Source organism: Diceros bicornis, chromosome 29 (assembly GCF_020826845.1).
Source record: "Diceros bicornis minor isolate mBicDic1 chromosome 29, mDicBic1.mat.cur, whole genome shotgun sequence".
NCBI classification, from domain to species: domain Eukaryota; kingdom Metazoa; phylum Chordata; class Mammalia; order Perissodactyla; family Rhinocerotidae; genus Diceros; species Diceros bicornis.
In genome coordinates, this window is record NC_080768.1 from 1,339,389 (window position 1) to 1,360,698 (window position 21,310).

General features: G+C 44.6%; 1 protein-coding gene across 1 annotated transcript in view; it reads left to right on the plus strand.

The window, feature by feature from the left end:
- DLGAP2 (DLG associated protein 2) overlaps nucleotides 1-21,310 on the plus strand; it is a 159,137-nt gene that overhangs the window by 99,694 nt on the left and 38,133 nt on the right. The window contains exon 6 of the mRNA XM_058524845.1: nucleotides 5,947-6,166. Coding sequence (XP_058380828.1) covers nucleotides 5,947-6,166 — 220 coding nt within the window. The remainder of the gene's footprint in view (nucleotides 1-5,946; nucleotides 6,167-21,310) is intronic.

The window sequence follows — 21,310 nt, forward strand, 5'->3', positions numbered from 1 at the left end:
TACTTAAAATAGTCCTGGAACCTTGACAGTGGGTTGGGCCGTTTCACACCTGGAAACAAACTTGTAGTAATTCAGTATCGGACCCTGCCCATTGTGACCTGCCAATTCCAGGAGGAGGAGGGCAGTTCCCAGGGACAGAGGATGATGCAGTTGGGGGGACACACCTGGGAACCCCTCAGTGTCCTTGAGACACTTGAATTTGGTAGCTGAAACTGTTAAAATTACACTTTTTATCTTTAATACTCAATTTTTTCTCATGTACAAAAATGAAATTAAAAGTCTAACTGGGGTCTTGTGAGATTTCCTTATCTCTAAGCCATTTCTTGATTTGAACTTCGTTAGTTTTGGTTTCTTTGAGCTCATGAACCTGGGAAGAATACGTTTAGGTGATTTAAGTGCTCTGGCTGATGTCGTGGGATTTGCCAACAGTGAACATTCAGGATGGCACGTGGAACTAGCACCTGGAGTTTGAAAAGCATGCATGAAATTACAAGTTCTTACTGACCAGCCAGAGGAATTGGTTTTGTTCATTTACCATAAAATTTCTTACCTGGGGGAATCTCACTGAAAATGCTAGAACTCACCTTAAAACTATTGCTATTCCGGAACCATCGGCAGATGCCTCAGCAGCTCTGCAGCCCCTATTTCAGCAGGTGGTACGTCTAGAGCCCTCTGGGCCACCTAGTCATTGCTGGCCTTTCTCAGAGCACTCTGGGATTTACCAATTTGTCAGTTCATCCAACAGGACCGTACATGTCGTTTTTATTCTCAGAACGATGTTCCCTCAAGTTTCAGAGGATGCAGCTGCGTTTCTCTTGTGACTTATGCTGCGGCATCTTGCTCATAGTGTGGCGCTCTGTTCATGTCTATACAGCTAAGTCTACGCCTCAGATGGAGTGGTGCCCACATGCTGCATCTCCCTTAAATGCACTCAGGACAGTAGGCTGTAAGATGCTCTAATCTTCCCCTTGTTTGGTAAATAACGAGGTAACAGTGGTCTGGTCCGCAGAGGCCTACAGTCTGTCAGTTACTGTCATCAGGAGCCACCCAGGGGGCGTGACCGGCCTTGTCCCACCCACAGACGTGACACTCAGTGTGTTTACTGGAGCCCCTTCTGGGCTGTGCTGGGACTTGGGGATGGAGTGGACTGGGACACACAAACAGCAGCCGTGAAGGAACCAAGACTCAGAGCAGTGACCTGTCTGCCACCAGACAGGGGCAGAGTGGGGATTCGTGTCCCCGCCCCGGCAGACCCCAAGGTTACCCGCAGAGAGAGCAGGCGGCACCAGTATCCCACTGCTTCCTGCCGGCCTCGTGCCCCTCCACACCGAGCAGCTTCCTTTCCTGCATGGCGTTCCCACTCCCCACATGGAGGGTCTGAGTCCTACCCCAAAGGGTCACACAAGTGCCAGCTGCCCAAATTCGCTGGTGTTTCTGGGGACAGACACTCATCAGCTCCAGGCCTCTCCAGGCAAGCCGGCAAGAACACACCTCCCTTATTCTTTCAGGATGCAAGGTGGCAGGTGTGTCCAAAAACTAGTTTCGCTGTCCCCAGACCTTCCACTGCCTTCTTACTGCAGGAAGGGGATGGAGACCCCAGAAGGGAGAGACCGTACCGGGACCCAGTGAGGAGGCCCCGGCCATGTTCCTACAGAGCGTTGCCCTGACCCTTTTCCCCCGTTAGGATGTATTTCTCGTCACCTATTCAAACCCTGATTATCATTCTCTACGCCTCCACACCTGATTCGCAGAGTTTCTATAACCTAATGAACCTGTAGTGTTAATTGAGTTTTTTTTTACTCCCGTGTTTGGATTCACAATGTGGCCATTGTGACTAACATGTGCAAGAACCTGCGACGTGGTCACTGTGACAGCTCACGGGATGAAAAACGAAATCATTCCAGAGGCCGAGTGCAGAACGTGAAGCTGCGCTTCTGGTCCCTGCTGTTATCTTCCTGAGCACGGCGTCTCCCACCTTTCCCGAAGCTCAGCCCGGCGAATCCTTCTAGGTCACCGTCGCTGTGACAGGCTCTGTGTTTACTTCATTTCTGCTCATCCACAATTGGGGTAATTCCGACCACCTGCTCCGTTTCCCTGGGAGCCAGGAGAGCTCAGGGACGCCGCAGACTTTTGATGTGTGGGCGGGTGGCAGTGCTGGAGAACTGAGTACGGGGGCCACTCTCTGCATCCTCGTCTCAGGAAAGACGTTCACCTTCCTCAGTTTCAGATCATGCCATTGTCTCATTCTCTTCCTTTCTCTTTCTCTTTAAAAAGCTGTTTCAGCATGATCATAGCCTCTTTTTCTGTGATGCATCCTTTTTTTACGTTATGGTAAAATATACATAACATAAAATTTGCCATCTTAACCATTTTTAAGCACACAGTTCGGTAGTGTTAAGTACATTCACATTGTTGTGCAACCATCGCCCCCATCCATCTCCAGAACTTTTCCATCTTCCCAAACTGAAACTCTGTCCCATTAAACACTCCCTCCCCATCCCCTCCCCCGGCCCCTGGCACCACCACCTACTTCCTGTCTCTGGATTTGACTCCTCTAGGTCCCTCATGAGTGGAATCCTACAGTATTTGTCCTTTTGTGTCTGGCTTATTTCACTTAGCATAATGTCTTTAAGGTTCATCCATATTGGAGCATGTGTCAGAATTTTCTTCCTTTTTAAGGCTAATATTCCATTGTGTGTATCTACCACATTTTGCTTATCCATTCACCTGTTGATGGACACTTGGGGTGTTTCCACCTTTTAGTGATTGTGAATTACGCTGCTATGAACATGGTGTACAAATATCTGTTCGTGTCCCTGCTTCCAAGTTTTGTGAATAAATACCCAGAAGGGGCATTGCTGGATCATAGGATAATTCTATGTTTAACCTTTTGAGAAACCACCACACTGTTTTCCACAGTGACTGCACCATTTTGCATTCCCACCAGCTGTGCACAAGGGTTCCGGTGTTTCCACATCGTCACCATGTCGTGCTTGCTCTGTAAATGTCATCTGTCGTGACCTCAGAGAAGCGCACTCTCGGCTGTACATAGAGCTCTCTGCCACAAGCAGGACGGTCACCCTTCTCCTCCTGTCATCCTCATCATTTCCCCAGTTTTCTCTGCTGTGCTTCCTTGGCGTCCACATTCTCTAGAAGTGGTCCAAGTTGCATTTCTGAGTTTACAGTTCACAAAAGAAGAAGTAGGATGCTTCACACCACACTGATTGTTTCCATAACTTACCCCATTGGCTTAATGTCCCTGTGGGACATCTCCAGGGGACTGAGCCACGATGTGAGTTCCGATGTGATATTATATCCACTTTTCCAAATCTCCCTCAGGCTCGTGAACAAATCAGCTCTCGGAAAGCAGATTGTTTCAATTCCTTTCTAGACCAATTTGAGATCCTTCTCAACTACTTTTTATTTGTTTGGAAGAAAGTCACCTTCATTTCTAGAACCTCACTGATAAGTTTGTGTTGCCAGAAGCACTAGCCAAATGGTCCTTGCCGAAATTTTAATCCTTTGTTTGTAAAATGCACGTACAAGTTTAATAGCTTCTCTTCTTAAAGGAGAGAGCGCCTGGACCCAGGGTGGGTTTGCAGAAGGGTCTACACTGGAACCCCGCATCTGGGTGCTGGCAGATGCCCACGACATCGCTCAGATATGGGCCTTCTCAAGTTGTCTAACGTGGATCTTTGACATAAATGACAAAACGATCTGAGGCTTTTTGACATAATTCCACATAAGGGGAAACTTAGGTTGAAAGGAATCTGTAGTCCAGAAAATGTCATATTTCAAGTGTTTCTGATATGTTTCACTCACGAGGTACCTGAGGGTCTCATGATGGGAGCGCATGGTTTGTCTTCGCTCTGAATTTGTCTGTCTCTGCCCAACATCAGGAACCCTCAAACCATCCAGATGAATGCAGTGCCCATTCATTTTTCTCTGGTCTTTTTTGCCCGCACAACCTAAAGGTTCTCTTTCTTACACTGTGGCTTCGGGCAAGCAGCCCTGCCTTTCGGTCCCCTCAGCATCCTCCTCCGTCATCTCCAGAATAGTGACTGGGTTATGCTCGCTTGGATTTGTCGAGTGAAGGAGCCATTCTTCCAGCATGTAAACCATCTCCGGAAAACTGAGAGAAGCCACGTAAATTATCTCAGGAAAACCAGAGAAGCCATGTGCAGGTCCATTAGGCATTTAGAGAGGGCAGAGGGTACCATGTTTTGTTTTCCCTATTAAAGAGGAAATCAGATTCTTTTACCTGCTTTTACTCTGTGAACAATTAGAGGAAAAGAACTAATCTATTTATCTATCAACATAATCCAGGTGTTGAGGAAGTTGTCAGTGACATTTTAGGCAGGGGAATGGTACAATCGGACGTGCCAGCCTGAGACAGAGACGGGGTCATGAGAGCCAGGGGAATGTGGTGGGAAGAGTGACTCAGTGCCCGATAGCAGCAGGGGAGTTTGGAGTGGAGAATCCATCTGATTGTGGAGATGAGTCCAGGTTTCGGGGCTGGGCTCCTCTGTCAGCCCAGGCGGGAGGGACGGGCCACAGACAAGGTGGAAGGAAAGAGGAGGCCTCCTGCACTCCATGGGCACCGTGCCCTGCCACGTCCCCTCAGCTCTGACTCTGCTTCACATGCCTTCCCTCCACCAGCCTCCGCCCTTGCTTATCAGTCTCACTAACAAGCATCCCGGATCTGCTGACATGCTAACATACATAAGATGCACTCAAGGGACATGCCCAAATGTGGCAGTTCTGGAGGAGGGTCATTTATCAGTCTCGCAGGCGTAAATCACCCCCTGGAGCCGCTGACTGCTGCCCAAGAACCGGTGGGCCCCTCGTCCTCAGGCCCGTGGGCAGATACATGTTACCCGCCCAGTTTCAGCTTTTCATCCTTAAAATTCTCATTTCTCCTCCCACCCTGTTCTCTTCGACCTTGTATTAGCACTGTATTTCACTTCACTGGATTTCCATTTGAAACCTCTAGATTTGGCTCATGGGAAATACCTGAGTATTTCCATCTAGAAACCTCAGGGAAAGTGTGTCCCCCCCAGGTCATCGACCCCGCGCAAAGGCCCTTCCACTCACCTGGCGGTCAAGCCTGTGTGTGCAGGTCACTTGAGATCCCCCGGTATCCGAAGCCTTGATAATTTTTTTTAAATATAATTGGAACTTTTAGGTTCCCAAGTTGACTCTATACCTGGAAATTAAATCGCAAGCTTGAAATTAATTGCTTTACCTGCTAAACTATCAAATGAAGTGAATGCACTAATAACCCAGGCTGAAGAAGAAAAAGAACAAAACTGGAATGTAGGTGATGCAACATGTTGTGTGTGGACAGAAACACCCGTCCAGCCATTTCTCTCTCATCTGGACCTGGGATTATGCTGCTTCCTGGGGAGAAGGATATGGCTTATTGACACATTTGTGGTTAGTTTCCAGGGCAATGAGTAGAAACGGACTAGAGTACCTTCTACTACTTCAGTGTGTGTTCACGCACTCCCTCAACCCCCAGAGCTGCCTGGCTGTACGCAGCCTGGGAAGGTGAAGGAGGCTTTTGGAAAACACGGGAAGAGGGAAGGACTAACATTTTGAACACTTACTTTGTACCAGGTACGGTGCTCAACTTTTAAACACCTTGTCTCTCTTAACCTTAGTCGTAACTGCCAGCTGTCCTTTAAAGCTTTGCCTTGGGGGATCCATAGGATTTCAAGCGCATCTTGGAATTGGCAGTTTACCTTAGTGTTTTGTTAAGTAGTAACCTAATAAGCTATTTTCCAAGCTTGGCAGATTCCCAATGCTGATTCAATCTAACTGTGCTGAAAATATAAGACTGTAAGTGAAGATCGGGGTGAATTTTGTCCTCTCTCATTCTGTCGTAACATGGCCGTGATCACACTGGCTGGATCCCGCCATCAACTGTGCTGTTGGTTGTTCTAGATGAGTGAAGCTGAGATCAACGGGCAGTTCGAGTCGGTGTGTGAGTCGGTCTTTAGTGAGGTGGAATCTCAGGCCATGGCCGCCCTGGACCTCCCTGGCTGCTTCCGGACGAGGAGTCACAGTTACCTTCGAGCCATTCAAGCTGGTTACTCCCAAGATGATGAATGCGTTCCCGCGATGACGCCCTCCGACATCACCTCCACCATCAGATCCACAGCAGGTAAGGGAACGCCCCCTCTGGAAAACGTGCAGGTGTGCGTGAATCTTCATCCTAGAAGGAGCGGAGCGCACCTTTACCACAGGTACAATTTACTCTCCAGACATTTGTAACTTTACCAAATTGTGTTGCTTACATTGTCATATTCTGCAGTGATGTTTTGAAACATTTCTTTCATAATCTTTCTTTTTCTTAGAATGAAATCTACTACTTATAAGTTTCTTTAAAATAATCAAGTATAACTTTTATATAGGAAAAAAAATTTAAGTGCTGACATTGGAAAGGTGATTGTGTTTTAAATTATCCAAGTTTAGTAGATTGTGGTAAAGCTTCAGCTAACTAGCATTGACGCTTAGGCTCCTTTGTAGCAGTGTCCAGCCTGACTCTGTGTTGCTTGGTAAGCAGATCCATAAACGTGATTCATTGCTGCAAAGCAGATCGATCGTTAGTGTAAATTCACTAATCATCTTCTCACTCTGCAGATTCAATGTCACAGCTTCCTTCAGTTCTTATGGAAAACCATATTCACCCATTTGAAAATTTACCACCTAAACTAAATACCACTGCCTAATATATCAGTGTAATGTTATTATTTATATAACACAGTGAATATACATGGTCTGGAGAAACCCATAAAACACAGCAAGCGAGAAACGCTGCCAAGCTACGTAGAAGGGCAGAGCAGAGAAGCTTGGACACCAGCAGTGCTGAGCGAGGTGGTCTGAGTATTATCAAATTTGGATGCTGTGGACGTATCGGAGATATTAAGGGACCATTCTGAGAAGAAACAGAAAGAACGTGGTTCCTAATAAGTAGCACTTGGAACAGAAGGCGAGGAGAGACAGTGGACGTTCAGAGAGGAGTGCATCCCCATTCCATAGACAGAGCTTGGTTTGTTCGAAGCTAAAGCATTAGCAAGAATCTGGGGAGATTACAAGTAATTACAGGTTGCAGAACTCGTGTGCTGTCGTGGCACTCTGGGAGGAAAACATGTCATGGTGTAGCCCATAGATGTGAGAGGATGTGCTGGGTTCAAACCCTGATCCATCACGTCCACACTTGAGATCTTAGCTGTGTTAACCTTCCTGATTCCCGGTTTTCTGAGGTGTTCAAAAGAAGCACTAGCTGTGAAACTGTGTCAAGGAAGCCTCGTGATTGGTTTCCAGAGAGAGCTGTGGGTCCTCGTGATCTTTTTATGTTGCTTTGTGCACCCGGGCGGAGGTTTTTTGCTACTCTGGGGCTAAGCCTTGGGGGGGGGGCCTCGGGAGAAATGCCCCGGATCTGGGCACTCTGTTCTCAGCACAGCTCTGTGGGAGCAGAGAGGGCAGTGCTGCACCTGTTCCCTGGGACACCGCGGGGCTGCCAGTCTCATCCAGGTGCCACCGTGAGGCAGTTTGTGGGGGGCGGGCTCAGCCTCTGGCGCTCCCCTCAGCTGTCCTGTCTCGTTTGCTCCCTCCCCTCGGCGAAGTCATGGACCACCTCTCATGCTGTGCCCTTGGTGAAGAAGAAATGTGAAAAACGAGCAAATCTGAAACTTCAAGAAGTAACGAGCTTTACCATCATCGCGTTTTAAAAAACACTTTCAGAGATCATTGCTGATAAATTCTCCAACATTTGTTGAGTATCTCTTATGAGCGAGTGACAATTAAGCAGTTGCACAGGCTTCAGAAATGCTTCGGAACAATAATTACTTCGTAGAAAATGACTTTATTGTTTGTAGAGCTGTCATTATAGGGAGAATAAAAAGAAATGGAATTCATAGAGATAATACAAGAACCAGTGCCAAATTCAGACGACAGTTCTAATTTATGTACGTATTTTACCAAGCGCGTTTTTGTATTCCCAAAACGTCTGCACCAAATAAATTACAAAAAATGTTTCTCTTCAAAGTTTCTACTGGATCTTGGCCTAGTTATTGAGGACAAATTTCCTCTAGACTATTGAGGGGGCAGACTTAGGGAACAGTCTGAGAGTCAGATGAGAGAAGAAATGGAGGACAGGGCTTACTCAGCACTGTCAGGGGCAAGCGCCGTTTTGAAGAAATGCAAGTGCAGGTGGTTCATTAATTCCTCCCTTCCCCTGTTTCACTCTGAGCATCGCACATTAAACGTTTATAATCTTTGTTTCCTAAACAGAACTGAGATGTCATGCAGCAATAGTCTACTTGATAAGATCGTGAGAAATACCAAAGAGATGAAAAGGCTCTATCTGGAAAAATATAGAAAAAAACAAAAGTATGGAGAAAAACTCTCCACGTATCCAGGCTGTGAACGCCCACTTATTATCAGAGCTGACCTTCCCGTTCAATTCAGAGCCTCCTGTCGGTGAGGCAAAACGGGATTTTCATAATTTTGTATCAAAATACTTGGAAGATCATAAACTAACACTAACATTTAATAACTGTCCCTTGTTGATGTGTGTGTGTGCGCACGCGCGCACAGAGAGAGAGATGATTTTGACAAATCGATTTCCTTTCTGTTTCTAAAACTAGCTCTTGAAAATAATTCCAAAAAAGTTATTTTCAAAGACATTCACAGTGATGTGGAAGAATAAGATTTATTTAAATATGGGGATTTTTTTTGCATACTTGAAAAATAGAAGGTGGTGTTATTAAGTTGTCTCACCTTGTATAAATGCAAACATATAATTTTAATATTCATATAGTAATAATTAAATATCAAATAAATGCATGAAAGGTTTGTTAAGAATTTTAAGATATATATTAGGCATTCTGGTTTAACCTGGACAGGTTGATGCTGCAGTGAAGGTTTTGCTTATCTGGGGAACCTGAGCCCACTGGTTTTTCCCTCAGCCCTTAAAGGCATGTGGGGATTCAGCTGAAACAGGCCCTCTTACTCTAATCTCCAGGGAACTCAACAGAACGAGAATACACTGCCAGGCAGGATGACCCCCGACCATAAACATCTCTCCCTCCCGCTGTTTCTTTCATTATGAGGAACACCACATATTGATTAGGGTCCTCTCCTCAAGTGAAGTGGTTCTGAAAACATCTAACTTTCATTTCACACATGGTTTCTTTCTCATCTGTGAAATGATTTATCGGATAGATTTACTTGTCTCAATATGCGTTTCACCCGATTTTTCTAGGGAGGGAATGTTACTGATATCGTGGAGGAAAATGCTATAAAATTAGATTATAATGATTTTCCTCTGGGTCAAAAATTTTCTCAGCATATGTCACAACTGATTCTAGAAGTCATTAAAACAAAGGGAAAATCCATACAAACCCTGACAGAGGAAACAGCCATAAACTTATTTTTATTTTATTGTTCATATTTCTATAGTACCTTGTTTCTCAAGGGTACATAATAATTTCCAGTTCCCAAGATAGCCTCAAGTTTCTAGAGTCTGGCTGCCTTCCTAAGCTCCCGGCCGCACGACTCTGACCGTTCCCCTCGTCACGTCTCCTCTGACTCTGACCCTCCTGCCTTCCTCATATGGGAACGCTGGTGCTTATACTGGGCCCACCGTCATAATCCAGGGTAATGTCTGCATCTCAGGAATCTGGACTTAATTACACCTGCAAAGGGCCTTTTGCCATGCAGGATGACATAGTTACAGGTTCCAGGGATTAGGACATGGACATTTGGGCGGCGGGGGGGGCATTATTCTGTCTACTGTAATCGGATTTCAATAAATACTGGCTGAGTGCATGAATGAATAAATGAGTGAGTGAAAGAATTAGGTCTTCTCTGAAACTGGGCCCAGTATAAACGTTGATATACTCTCAGACAGACAGAAGCACGGGGACCCTATTGCTCTTCTAGGCCTGTTAAGCTACTCCTTGTGGTAAATTCAAGTTAGTGCTGATGCTGTGAAACAAGTGCAGCGAGGCTGCCAGGCAGGAGTCTGGTGAGACCTCACCCGTGGCGGGGTGGGAGCCCGCATGAGAAAGTGGATGGTTTCCTCCAAGCTTTCTCAGTTTCAGACTTACTGCCAAAGGCGTGTCTCTGTCCTGCTCACCACAGAAATCTATGTTGTGATTCAGGAAACCAGAAAATGATGACACCATGCGGCAGTCAGCCAGGAAGTGTTCTAGCGAATGTCCAAGCAGTCCAAGATGTCCCTATGGTTGTCATGGTCACCTTGAGGACTTCTCAGAAAATGCCGATGACAGTGGTTTCCATGAGCCCCTGAGCAGCCTCCCCCAAAGCTCTATATCCTGACATGGAGCCCAGGTCACATCTTCAAAGTACCCCATTCCCTGCATCTGAGGTTTAGAGAAATGTATTCAAAACTAGCGCATGTGCCTCTTTATGAGTCCGACTGCAGCGCTAAGCTCTTTGGAAGTTGGGAAGAGGTCTTTGCAGAAGTCCTCCTTGGCGATTCTCCTTTGCATGCAGACTTGCATTCTAGAAGAAGTCAATATATGCTGCCTAAACATCTAAAAGGTGAAAAATAGTCTGTGTGATTTTAATTGCCCATGATTTCTTTCAACTATAATCAAAGAATCATCTATTACTTTAGCCGTCTATGATATAGACCTTCAGGATAAGTGAATGAAAGACAGTCTCGGCCCTCAGGACCAGTGAGAGAAGCTACACAGAAAGTAACCTGAGCCTAGGGGAGCAAGACCTAAATTTACCTGGCTGGAGGCTGGAGCCCCAGGAGTGATGGGGCCAGTGTGGGGGTTGGGGCAGGAGACACCTGGACTGAGGGTAAAGAAGGAGTAGGAGTGAGCCAGTGTCCAGTGGCGATTTCCAAGGGTAAAATATATAATATATCCTTCTAGAACAAACATGATGGGATTAAACATGAGCTTCCCAATTCTCAGAAAGAGCGAACTATGCAGAAAATAGTCATTTGTACAAAGAAATCCACATGTAAGATGGAATTGTCAGGTAAAAACAAATGTATACAAAAGATTCTCCCCAGGTATGCAACCTGCTCTTTCCTTCAAAATCACCTGTTTTCATGTAATTCATGTCCCTCTCTTACATAGAATGGGAGAACAGTGTAAATGCTGGTATGAACTGCTACAGTCGTGAGGTTTCCAGTCTATTCTGTCGCTGTCCAGGTGAACTTGTCAAGATCAATTCATCATAATAGGATTGAAACTAAAACCACAGATTCCTGACTCATAGTCCAGGATTCTTGTGCTTGACAATTATCTGCAGCTTGTCCTGTAACTCGAGCTCTCACCTCAAATAGGAGTGCAGTTAGAGGATACAGGTGGGTGGAGATTTAGTCAGAGATCCATGCAGGAAATTCTGTATTGTCATCAAGAGAGCAGTGGTGATCGGTTACTATAAGAAATAATTGTTTAACTTATGGATAAGTAAACGAGTCAAATTGGTCATTTAACATCCTGTAACCTGAATAACCAGTGACTAAATAAACGCGTGCACGCGTGCATACATGAATGGATGAGGGAATGAGTCATCTCCCAGATTTTAAGATGCTGCAGAGATACAAGTCCTGTCGCATCTACCTTTCACGCCCCCTCAATCCGTCATCCCTCGCCTGCATCACCCCTCTTTGCTACAAACACAAGTCATCCTCACCTGGATCTCTGCTTGGCCTTGCAACTGGTCCCCTAACTGGACTTCTCATCCTTCAAAACCACTTTCCATTCCACTCTACACAGCCTCCGAATTCCTTCCTAAAAATGCAGCCTGATCCAAACACTGCCCGCTGGGCACCCTCTCTCAGTTTCCTGTTACCAGTGAGACCAGCAGCAGTGTCTGTGTGACTGTGCACACCCTAGATGACCTGACCCGGCGAGGGCTCCGCCGCCCTCTCACTGCCCCCACTGGCACTCACTATTCCGGAAATTCTCTCCCTTCTGTGCTGTTGCAGACGCTATCTGCTCAGCCCAGAATTTGCTTCCTTGGGTTTCTTGCCTAATGCCTAGCTATCCTTTAAGACTCAGCTCAGGAATCATTTCTTCCAGGAAACCTTCCCTGATTTGCTCTTCACCAGTTAGTTTAGGTGCCAACATACATTCCTTCCCTCCCCACTCCCTGATCCGACAAATTCCAACAAAAGAACATATGTATTAAAACAAAAAAAAAATCCTAATTTTCATTTATTTTTAAAATGTACTTCCCTTTTAAAGACATAGAGATATTAGATGCCAAAAAATTTAAGCTACAGTAGAGAATTGTACTTACTATTTGTATATAGTTACATTGTCTCATAAATATGTTTAAAAAGCATTGACAGTATGGCTTTTATTCCTCACAATATGTTCGTTTAAAATGCATTAAATTAAAACAAGTTATTTAAATTCATGAAATTATAAAAATATTCTGAGAACATTGAAAAGAAAATACTTTTACTCTCAGAAAAAAAATACTGTAACAATACTTTTAAATCAAATCTCTCAATGTCAGGACTGAGTTTTCTTTCCTTGCAATGATGTGGAATGTGAATTAACATTAGAAATGAAAGGTATGTGACCATACAGTCCTGGAGGTACATTTGAGTTTATTGATTATCTGGACTTAATAATTTCACATATACTGTCTTTAAAATGTACTAAAAAATTATAATTCATCTGTTACTTTTGTAACTTCCAATTTTCCTTCTTTGCTATGGGTTCCAAGAAACACTTAGACAATTTAATGTGCCAATTTTTGACTTATACAGAATGGTTTATTTCTAAATTATTTAATTATTTGTAAATTATTTCTGAATTCTGGGGAATTAGCCTTTTTAAAAAGTTACCTTTGAAGCATCATACAGAAATGGAAGAGAAGTGGACTTGTTGCTACCTGCACATCTTATGCCTTCACTGTCTTTCCCGTCCTGTTTGCTGGTTGTCAGTTGATTTGTGCTTTGGACTGGTGGTTGAGGACTAAGGTATTGCTACTCTGAGGACTGTTGGAAAATTATATATATGATAGCTGTGATGGTTAATTTTATGTGTTAGCTTGACTGGGCCAGATATTTGGTCAAACATTATTCTGGGTATTTCTGTAAGGGTGTTTTTGATGAGTTCACATGTGACTCCGTAGACTGAGTAAAGGAGATTGCTCTCCCTAATGTGAGTGAGCCACATCCAAGCAATTGAAGGCCTGAATAGAATAAAATCTGACCCTCCCATGAGTAGGAGGGAATTCCTCCTGCCTGACTGTCTTCAAATTGGGAAATCAGCTTTTTCCTGCCTTTTAACTTGAACTGAAATATTGGCTTTTCCTGGGTCTTGAGCCTGTCAACCTTCAGACTGGAACTACCTACAGCATCAGCTCCCCTGAGTCTCCAGCTTGCTGACTCTCCCTGCAGATCATGGGTCTTGTCAGCCTCCAGTATTGTGTGAGCCAAGTCCTTATAGTACATCTCTTTCTATATGTATATATACATTCTATCGGTTCTGTTTCTTTGGACAGTCCTGATTATACACTATATTCAAAGAGTATTTCTTCAGGTTCTATATTTAAAATGGTCAGACTATTTACTCAGAGAATTTTCACCAACAGCCCTTTACTCTGGCAAACAACTTGGACATTAAAAGGATAGATCAGAAACTTTAGTCCTTAAGGCTAGGGGTGAGGGAGAGTTCATTAAAATAAAAGATGTTGTCACTTTTGTAAAACAATCAATCAAGTATCTAAAAGTAAAAAAAAAAAAAAAAAAAAAAAAAACGTTATTTTCAGAAAGTGGTTGCCGAATATCCAAGTTACAGATCGTGTGCCCTCCAGGACAGTGGGCTCCCTGCAAGATGTGTGGCAGAGGCTCAGACCCAAGGCAGCAAATCTCACATACCTTCCAGGGACCACGCCCTCCTCTCTGGGCCAGGGACATCAGAGAAGTGAAGCCAGCCTGACTGCTGGGATCAGTCCTTGAGATGGAGTCCCAGCTGGCGGGACTGGGTAGGCCCTGGATGGTGACCAGTTAACCTGGTCTGTGGAAAGTGAATGGAGCCAGAGAGCAAATGAAATTCTGGTCTAGAAAGGAGAACTAAGCGTGAGAGCTGGAAAAGCCAGCATCCATCACTGTAGAGACAAGCGAGAGGTCAAAAGCAAAAGCAACCTGAGAGGTAATTAGCTGGCTGAGGGAGGACCGGAGACCAGCAGGAACAGAGCTTCAGGGCTCGGAGCTCATCTTGATTGCTGGCTGTCAGGAGCAGGAAGGTCTGCTGGGGTCAGGGGTGTGTGGTCCAGGGACAAAGGTTCCGACCTCACCTGGACGGGCCCGTGGCTGATGCCCTGCAGGAGACCATAATGAGGAAAGTGGAGACATTCTCTCAGCAGAGGCACTTGCTCTAGAATTGAGGTCCCCATCCTGGACTCCACAGGCCCGTAGGGGACGCTCAATATATTCAAGAGTTCAGGGTTCCGTGAACTTAGATGGGATAAAAAATGGATCTTTATTTTACTAACTTCTACCTTTAAAATTTCCTTCAGTTATGAACATAGACAACAAGACACATTCGCCTTAGCCATGTCCATGACTCATCAGATAGAACTCGGGATGGTTTCTCATCCCTCTGAGGTTCTTGCCAAGGTTTCAAGACCGTGTTCATGCTCATCATCCATCGAAATTAGAGTAGTTATTAGTCCCACTGCCAGATCTCATTATTTACTGCATTGATATGCATATTTATCACAAAAATCTGTCACATTTTGATAACTGTATTTCAGTATAATTTTTTTCATCGTCTGCGTTTTATTCTTTGGATTTAAACCATTATTTTGAGAAGGAGGTTGTAGGCGTCACCAAACTGCAAAAGGGGTCATCACACAAAAAGGGTTAAGAAGCCCTGCTCTGGGGTCACACAACCAGCCTCGGGCATCGCGGGAAGATTTCTCTCCCCTGGAGCAGCAAGGGAATACAGTATTCACATTGTTAGGTTTTCTCACAGATAGTTGATATCGGTGTCAGAAATTAGGCGAATTTACTTACCTGTTTATTGTCTTCCTCCACCAGAATGTAAGCGCCCTGAGAGCAGGCACCTGGTCGGAGTTGCTAACCATTCTATCGGAAACTTCTAGAACAGTGTCTGCACATAGTAGGGACTTGAATTCCTCACACATGAATTGCCTTTTTGTTCTTTTGCTGAAGGGACTCAGGACTCACCGGTCATACTCAGGGAATAGCTTTATTAGCATCAAAGGACACAGTACATGATGGCAGGGGGACAAAGGCATCCAGAGGGGTCCAGAGGTCTCAGGGGCGGTTTCTTTGTCTCCCCACTGCCAGTCACACAGAATATGCCTGGTCTCCAGGTCTCGAATCTCCACCAGCATGCATGCCAAGCACCGTGGTACCAGGAAGCCAAAGCCTGCTGGTGGAGGGAGTCTTTTATGGTGAGCTAGTCCATAGGCACCCTCAGCTACGTGACCAGTCTGAACCCAGCAGGCTCCAGTCAGAAATCACAAATCTCATTACTATTACTAAACAATGCTGGTACTCACAGACGGGCACATCCTGCCCCAAAACAAGTCACAAACCCACAGGTACAGGACATCATTTATCTTCAGTTGATGTATTTCATAGTATTGACCTGGGGTCACAACTGTGCTCAAGGCACTGTTGGATATACTCCAGATGGGTTTAGGTTTGCCTATTCTCCTAATCTGTACACCCATACTCTACAGGACTCAACAAATATGTGTGTATGAATGATTGACTTGAGAACTTACAGTTATATAAAATATTTAAACCCATTTACATTAACAGTTTGCACGAGCTTAATATTTAAAATTCAATGTTTAAACTTCCACCGTGTTGGCCATTATCTCAAACATCTGGTTGAGTTTTTTCTCCTAGAGTTTCTTTCTTTGGACAGTAGCAATTCATGAGTACCCACTGCATTCTTTGTCAGGTCTTCTATGTGACATATGATTTGATCATCTACAACTTAGATGTGCAAGAAATTACACGTTAATTTGTTTTCTTTAAGTCAATTTAGTTCCAATTCCGAATGCCCCATGCCTCCTGCTTGATATACTAGGAAATTCAGCCTCAGTCATTTGGGGTGAACCTGGGGCATGACCAACACCAGGACTCCCACATGGCATCAAAGGATCCAGGAACCTCCTGCTCTTGGATGCTGGCTGCCCTAAGGTCTCCGTGTCCCCTTCTGCACGGGCCCCTTCAAGTTCGTTGGGTCTTCACTGGGGCATTGTCAGGACTCCAGCTGCTCTGAGACCACAGATTCCTGTTCCTGGCTGCCGCCCTTCTCTGCAGGCTTCTGTTCCCTTCCCTCCGCCCTGACCTCCGGGCGATCTCGCACTCAAGTTCAGGCTTTCATGAAAGTCAAGTTGAGATTATCCTGGAGTTGGCTTCCCGCAACAAAATCTCTGAGGAGAGAAACCCCAGAGCTGGCTTGAAATGGGAAGGATTGTGAGAAAAATACAAATAATACCCCAAAGATTTATTCTGTGGCATAGGTCAGGTGCAGAGGTTTCCCACAGATGGTATCTGAATGCACTTCTGAAAAGGAGGTCCTTAGTGGCCCACTAATTGCAATACCATTGTGATCCTTCACAATTTAATTTTGATTCTCTGGGAAGGTAAGGAGTGTTCAGGCATATAAACTGAATTTGAGGGAGATGCTTTTCTCTAAAATTCAAGATGTCCAAAAGCTAAATATATGTATCTCAAAAATATTTCTTAAGTGAGGAAAAAACTCCGTCACTAACTTCCTTTTGCCTTTACAAAGACACCAGAGCTATTCAAAACCCAAACTTAGTTAGTAGGAGCTATTTAACACTTATCTTCAGTAGAGGTGTTAGGCTGAAACAGAATTTTGTTTAGTCCATTTAATGTTTGGAAGAAGAGATTGAATGAGATTAATTACTCTGAGACTCATCTTTCAACCCTTTTTCAAACACTAAAAATGTGGAGTGCTGGCTACACACATATATGATGAGCTGGGTCATGGTTTTAGGAGTATGGGTTGTAAATTTGTATCTCTGCTGAGACTCTCGAATGGCGAGTAGGTGGCAGTAAAATGTAGTGAGGAAATAGTGACATAGAATGGAAACTTACATTCCCACATGTAAAACATTTCTCTTTAAAATATTTAATTACAGTGGATTGATGCCGTCCTAGCATAGCCATTAAGATATAGGACCTCGCTGTGCTTTTTAAACACAAGTAACGGAAGAGCTTTGAAAATCCCAGTGGATTTATCATGGGGAATAATTATAGCTCGGTTTATCCATTTATTATTTTTTGGATGCCAAGGAGGAAAGAGAGAAGGAAGAATGAAATGACTGATCACATCAAATGTTACCGTGAGTGTAAGTGAGATAAAAAGGAAAAGATTCATTAGCTCAGGCAACTAAAAGCTCATTGTGGGCAGAGACAACTGCATGTTCACTGAATTCCTGGGGGGAAATCCTGCCTGGTAAATACGAGGCAAGGCTCCATTTTCAGTCCTGTAATCGTCTGTCTGTGCCTTCATCTCCTTCTCTAGTAGAAACTTGGTGTTTTCTTTATCAGTTTATTGGTTTATACCAGGTCATTCCTTCGCTACCATTCTGATCAGTCACATAATCAATTGAATCAAATCCACAAATATTTATTTTGTGACTAATGTCTGTAAAATACTAGAGAGATGCTTCATAAAAATGAAAGGAAACAGAATTTGAAATAGATTTAGAAGCTCAGGACGTATATGCAAATAGATAAATAATCATCATGTTCAAAAGTTCTCTACTAAGACTTGCTAGTTACCATTTAATTCCTTCTTCTAATTAACATTGAGTTTTTACAAAATGTTCTATGATTCATAAAATGGTCAAAGGTCTTTTTTTTCTGAATATTTGCAGCATGCACTTAGGTCTTAGGTCTTAATTCTAAGGACATAGAAGTTTCTCCTACATGTTCTTTCTTGCAGACTAGGTTTAATGGTCTCTGTGAGGATATTCTAAAAGACCTACTATCTGGAAAATGGTACTAAAGAAATTAATTACTTTGGCATTTTGGGTTATTCAGGGGCAGATACTGTGTGCTTTTCAAAAGACACTCAGAGAGTCTACATCTGCATTTCTTGGACTTAAACGATAGAGGCATGGGAGCAGATTCTCTGAAGCGGAGATACTGGGGACAGTGTAGATACTGGAACTATTACTGTTGCTTCAAATGTATGTCTCCAATATCCAAGACCAAAAAAATCCCACTCAGCATAATTTTGGTGGGGAGTATTTTAGGGAATAGTGCTAACAAAGAAATGCATTCACTTTCTCAAACTTGGAGCCGAGGTCCACGTTCTGAAGATAATAGCGTTGGCCAACTTGCTGCAAACACTCAGATCCCATCTTTTTCTTCCCCAACTTGCTCCACAGAAAGGCCAGAATTGAAGCCAGAGGAGCCCAGGACGCAAGTATGTGGCTGAAATACTTGGAACCTGTTAGTTTCTGTGTGACAGGTCTTCACTGGGCGGCCGTCAGGCCAACAGAAATGAGTAGGACCATGTCAGCAGAAGAGGGAGTCACTCGGCAGTTCACAATCCTCGGCGTCAGGCCGAGAGCAGCTTTCAGCTCAGTTCAAGCTCTTGGTCAGGGAACCCAGCTCCCCAAGTTATCAGTCAGGCCTCAGCTCCGTCATCAGAGACAAGTGAAGCCGCAGTTGACAACGTAGGCTAGGAATCCCCCATGGGGCTGCTTATCCACAAGGTGGAGGCAGCAGAAGTAGCCACAACCCTTGGCAGGTGGGACATCCCTTCCTCTTGAAAATGGTCTGCCGTGGCTGTTCCCCCTCCTGCCTCGGGGTTCCTGGCCTCCCGCTGCTTCGATGTGTGGCTTTCTTGTCTCCATTCACTGCATCCTTCTGCAGAACTGTCAGGGGACGTGCAGCCTTCTACTAAGAGGTAACTAGTATGCAAAGATGCAGAAGAGTTTCTGTTTTATTCTCAGGATTTCTGCCCATCTGGATTTGTGCCCATCAGAAGCAGATTTGAAAAAAAAATTGAAAAACAAAAGGTGGACACTGTCTTCCACGTGTGAACACCCCACGGCCATCTCCCACCTACACTCTGGGCAGACTTTGATTAGCCTCTAAACTTTGTAAAAGAAGCATTTCCAGAATACCTGCTCACGGAACCCAGCCAAGCATTTAAAGGCCCCACCTTGCAGGTCCAGCATACCAACGTTTGTTGTTAGTTTTTTCAAGCCCCATTTGCCTAATAATTCTTTCTCTTTTCCCTTGAGGGTTAAGTTGGCCTTTTTTCCTAGGCCTACATTCATTAACATGCAGGTGTGAAATTTAGAGATATTTGTGTTTTGTTTTGTTTTTTAATAATTCCACTAACCTGGTGCTAACTGACCCTAGGAGTAGGCACTCTGCTTTTCAGCAGAGTGGGTCTTATACAGATTGTGGTACTTCTCAAAACATTTTAGTGAAGTTGCACTTGGAGTCTGTCTGAGCCTTTCAGGTCTGTCCTCTTAGAATGTAAGGTGCATTGTCATAGTTGATTTGGTTCAGTGTCTCTCTACCTGCCCAGGAGGAGACAAGCACCAGGCAGGCAGGGAGTTCTCACTGCTGAATCCTCGGTGCCTAGAATCGTGCTTGCTGTGTAGTAGACAGTAAATAAATACTTCTCAATTTTTTAAATGAAAACAATAAAAAATGAATGAATTACTTAATGAAAAGCATTTATCTCTCTCTCTCTCTGAACTACCATAAAATGTTAGTTCTGTTGCTAGCTTGTAGATGGCTTTAATTCTGTGGATGATTTGTCTGAGTTTAGAGGTGAGGAGAGAATAAAACTTTCTATACAATGTCGATGACACCAAGCACGCTGCAGGAGATAGATGGACATTTGGGGACTTGTAAATTGATGAATCAGTCCTTTCTGTAGACTTATGGTAGAATTTCTTTGTAGTTCGTTACAGAATTTGCATCATTCGTTTCTCTAACTCCAGAAGTCAGGGTCAGATTGTTTTTTAATAAAGAATAACATTCGAGGTAGGACACAGTAATGGGAGTCAGCTGGCAAACCAAAATGTTATGAGCAGTTTCTGAAAAGCACAGTAAATTGCCGCCTTGGTCCATGTATCATCTCTAACGTGTTCTGTCTCAAGGCCGAGCTACAGGATGATTCATCCTGCAATTTTCATGGCGACCTTTTCTCTCGATGTGCCCTTGGCCTCAGGCCAGCGAGGGACACAATTTCCTGGAGATTATAGGGGGCTGCAGGGAGCTGTTTCCATTGTGTTAGGAGCTCTTGATCTTCAAGGTACCGTCACTAATGGGGAATTGGAGCAGATACATTTCAGTGGACAAAGCAGGCGTTTCCAGGTCACTCCGTGTTTGCTTAGTATCTGCTCCCTGCGCCGCGTCTAGGAGTCGTGTTAGGAAGCGGTGATCTGCTGTTTGCTGCAGAAGGTCAAGGCCGGAAGCTCCTCACGGTGGTGCCAGAATAGAGCCCAGGTCTCATGGCACCCAGGCACAGCCACCGCCCCAACCTCACTTCCCCAGTGGTCACCGGCTTTCTGGCCACACAAGTTGTTCATGCTGGGCTAGCTCACACTGTTGGTGCTCGTTGATTCAAGCAGGCTCTGAAAGTCCACCAGGAAGCCTCCGGTCGCAGGAGCACAGATTTATCACCATGACTGACATCAGCCATCTGACTGCTCACTCTCAACAGGACGCGCACAGAAGGCGATTCTAAACGCTGGGCCTCTGTTTCAGGGGATCAATGACTGTATTTTCCTTTCTATTACAGTCGCCTTGAGATTATGACTATGTCATCCATAGTATAGGTTTGGGGACCTTCCAACTTTCTCATGGAACTTTGTGGAGATGTAGACAGTGTTTAGGCTGATCCATTTGACTCTGAGCGTCAGTAAGTGTAAATAAGACAAGTTATGTATTGTTTTCACCCCTCCCACTAGCATTTGCCCTATCGTTTTATGAATTTTTCATGGAAAGTCACTTTCTTTTCCTTGAATAAAGAGAAGTAGTAACTCTAGATGTATTATTAATTTATGTGAGTCAACCACCATACCCTCCCGGTTTGCCATATGCAGAAGTGAAAAGCAATGATTTCATCATGCAACAAAACACCACCTAAGGGGCCGGCCCGGTGGCGCAAGCGGTTAAGTGCGCGCGCTCCGCTGCGGCGGCCCGGGGTTCACTGGTTCGGATCCCGGGCGCGCACCGACGCACTGCTTGGTAAGCCATGCTGTGGCGGCGTCCCATATAAAGTGGAGGAAGATGGGCACCGATGTT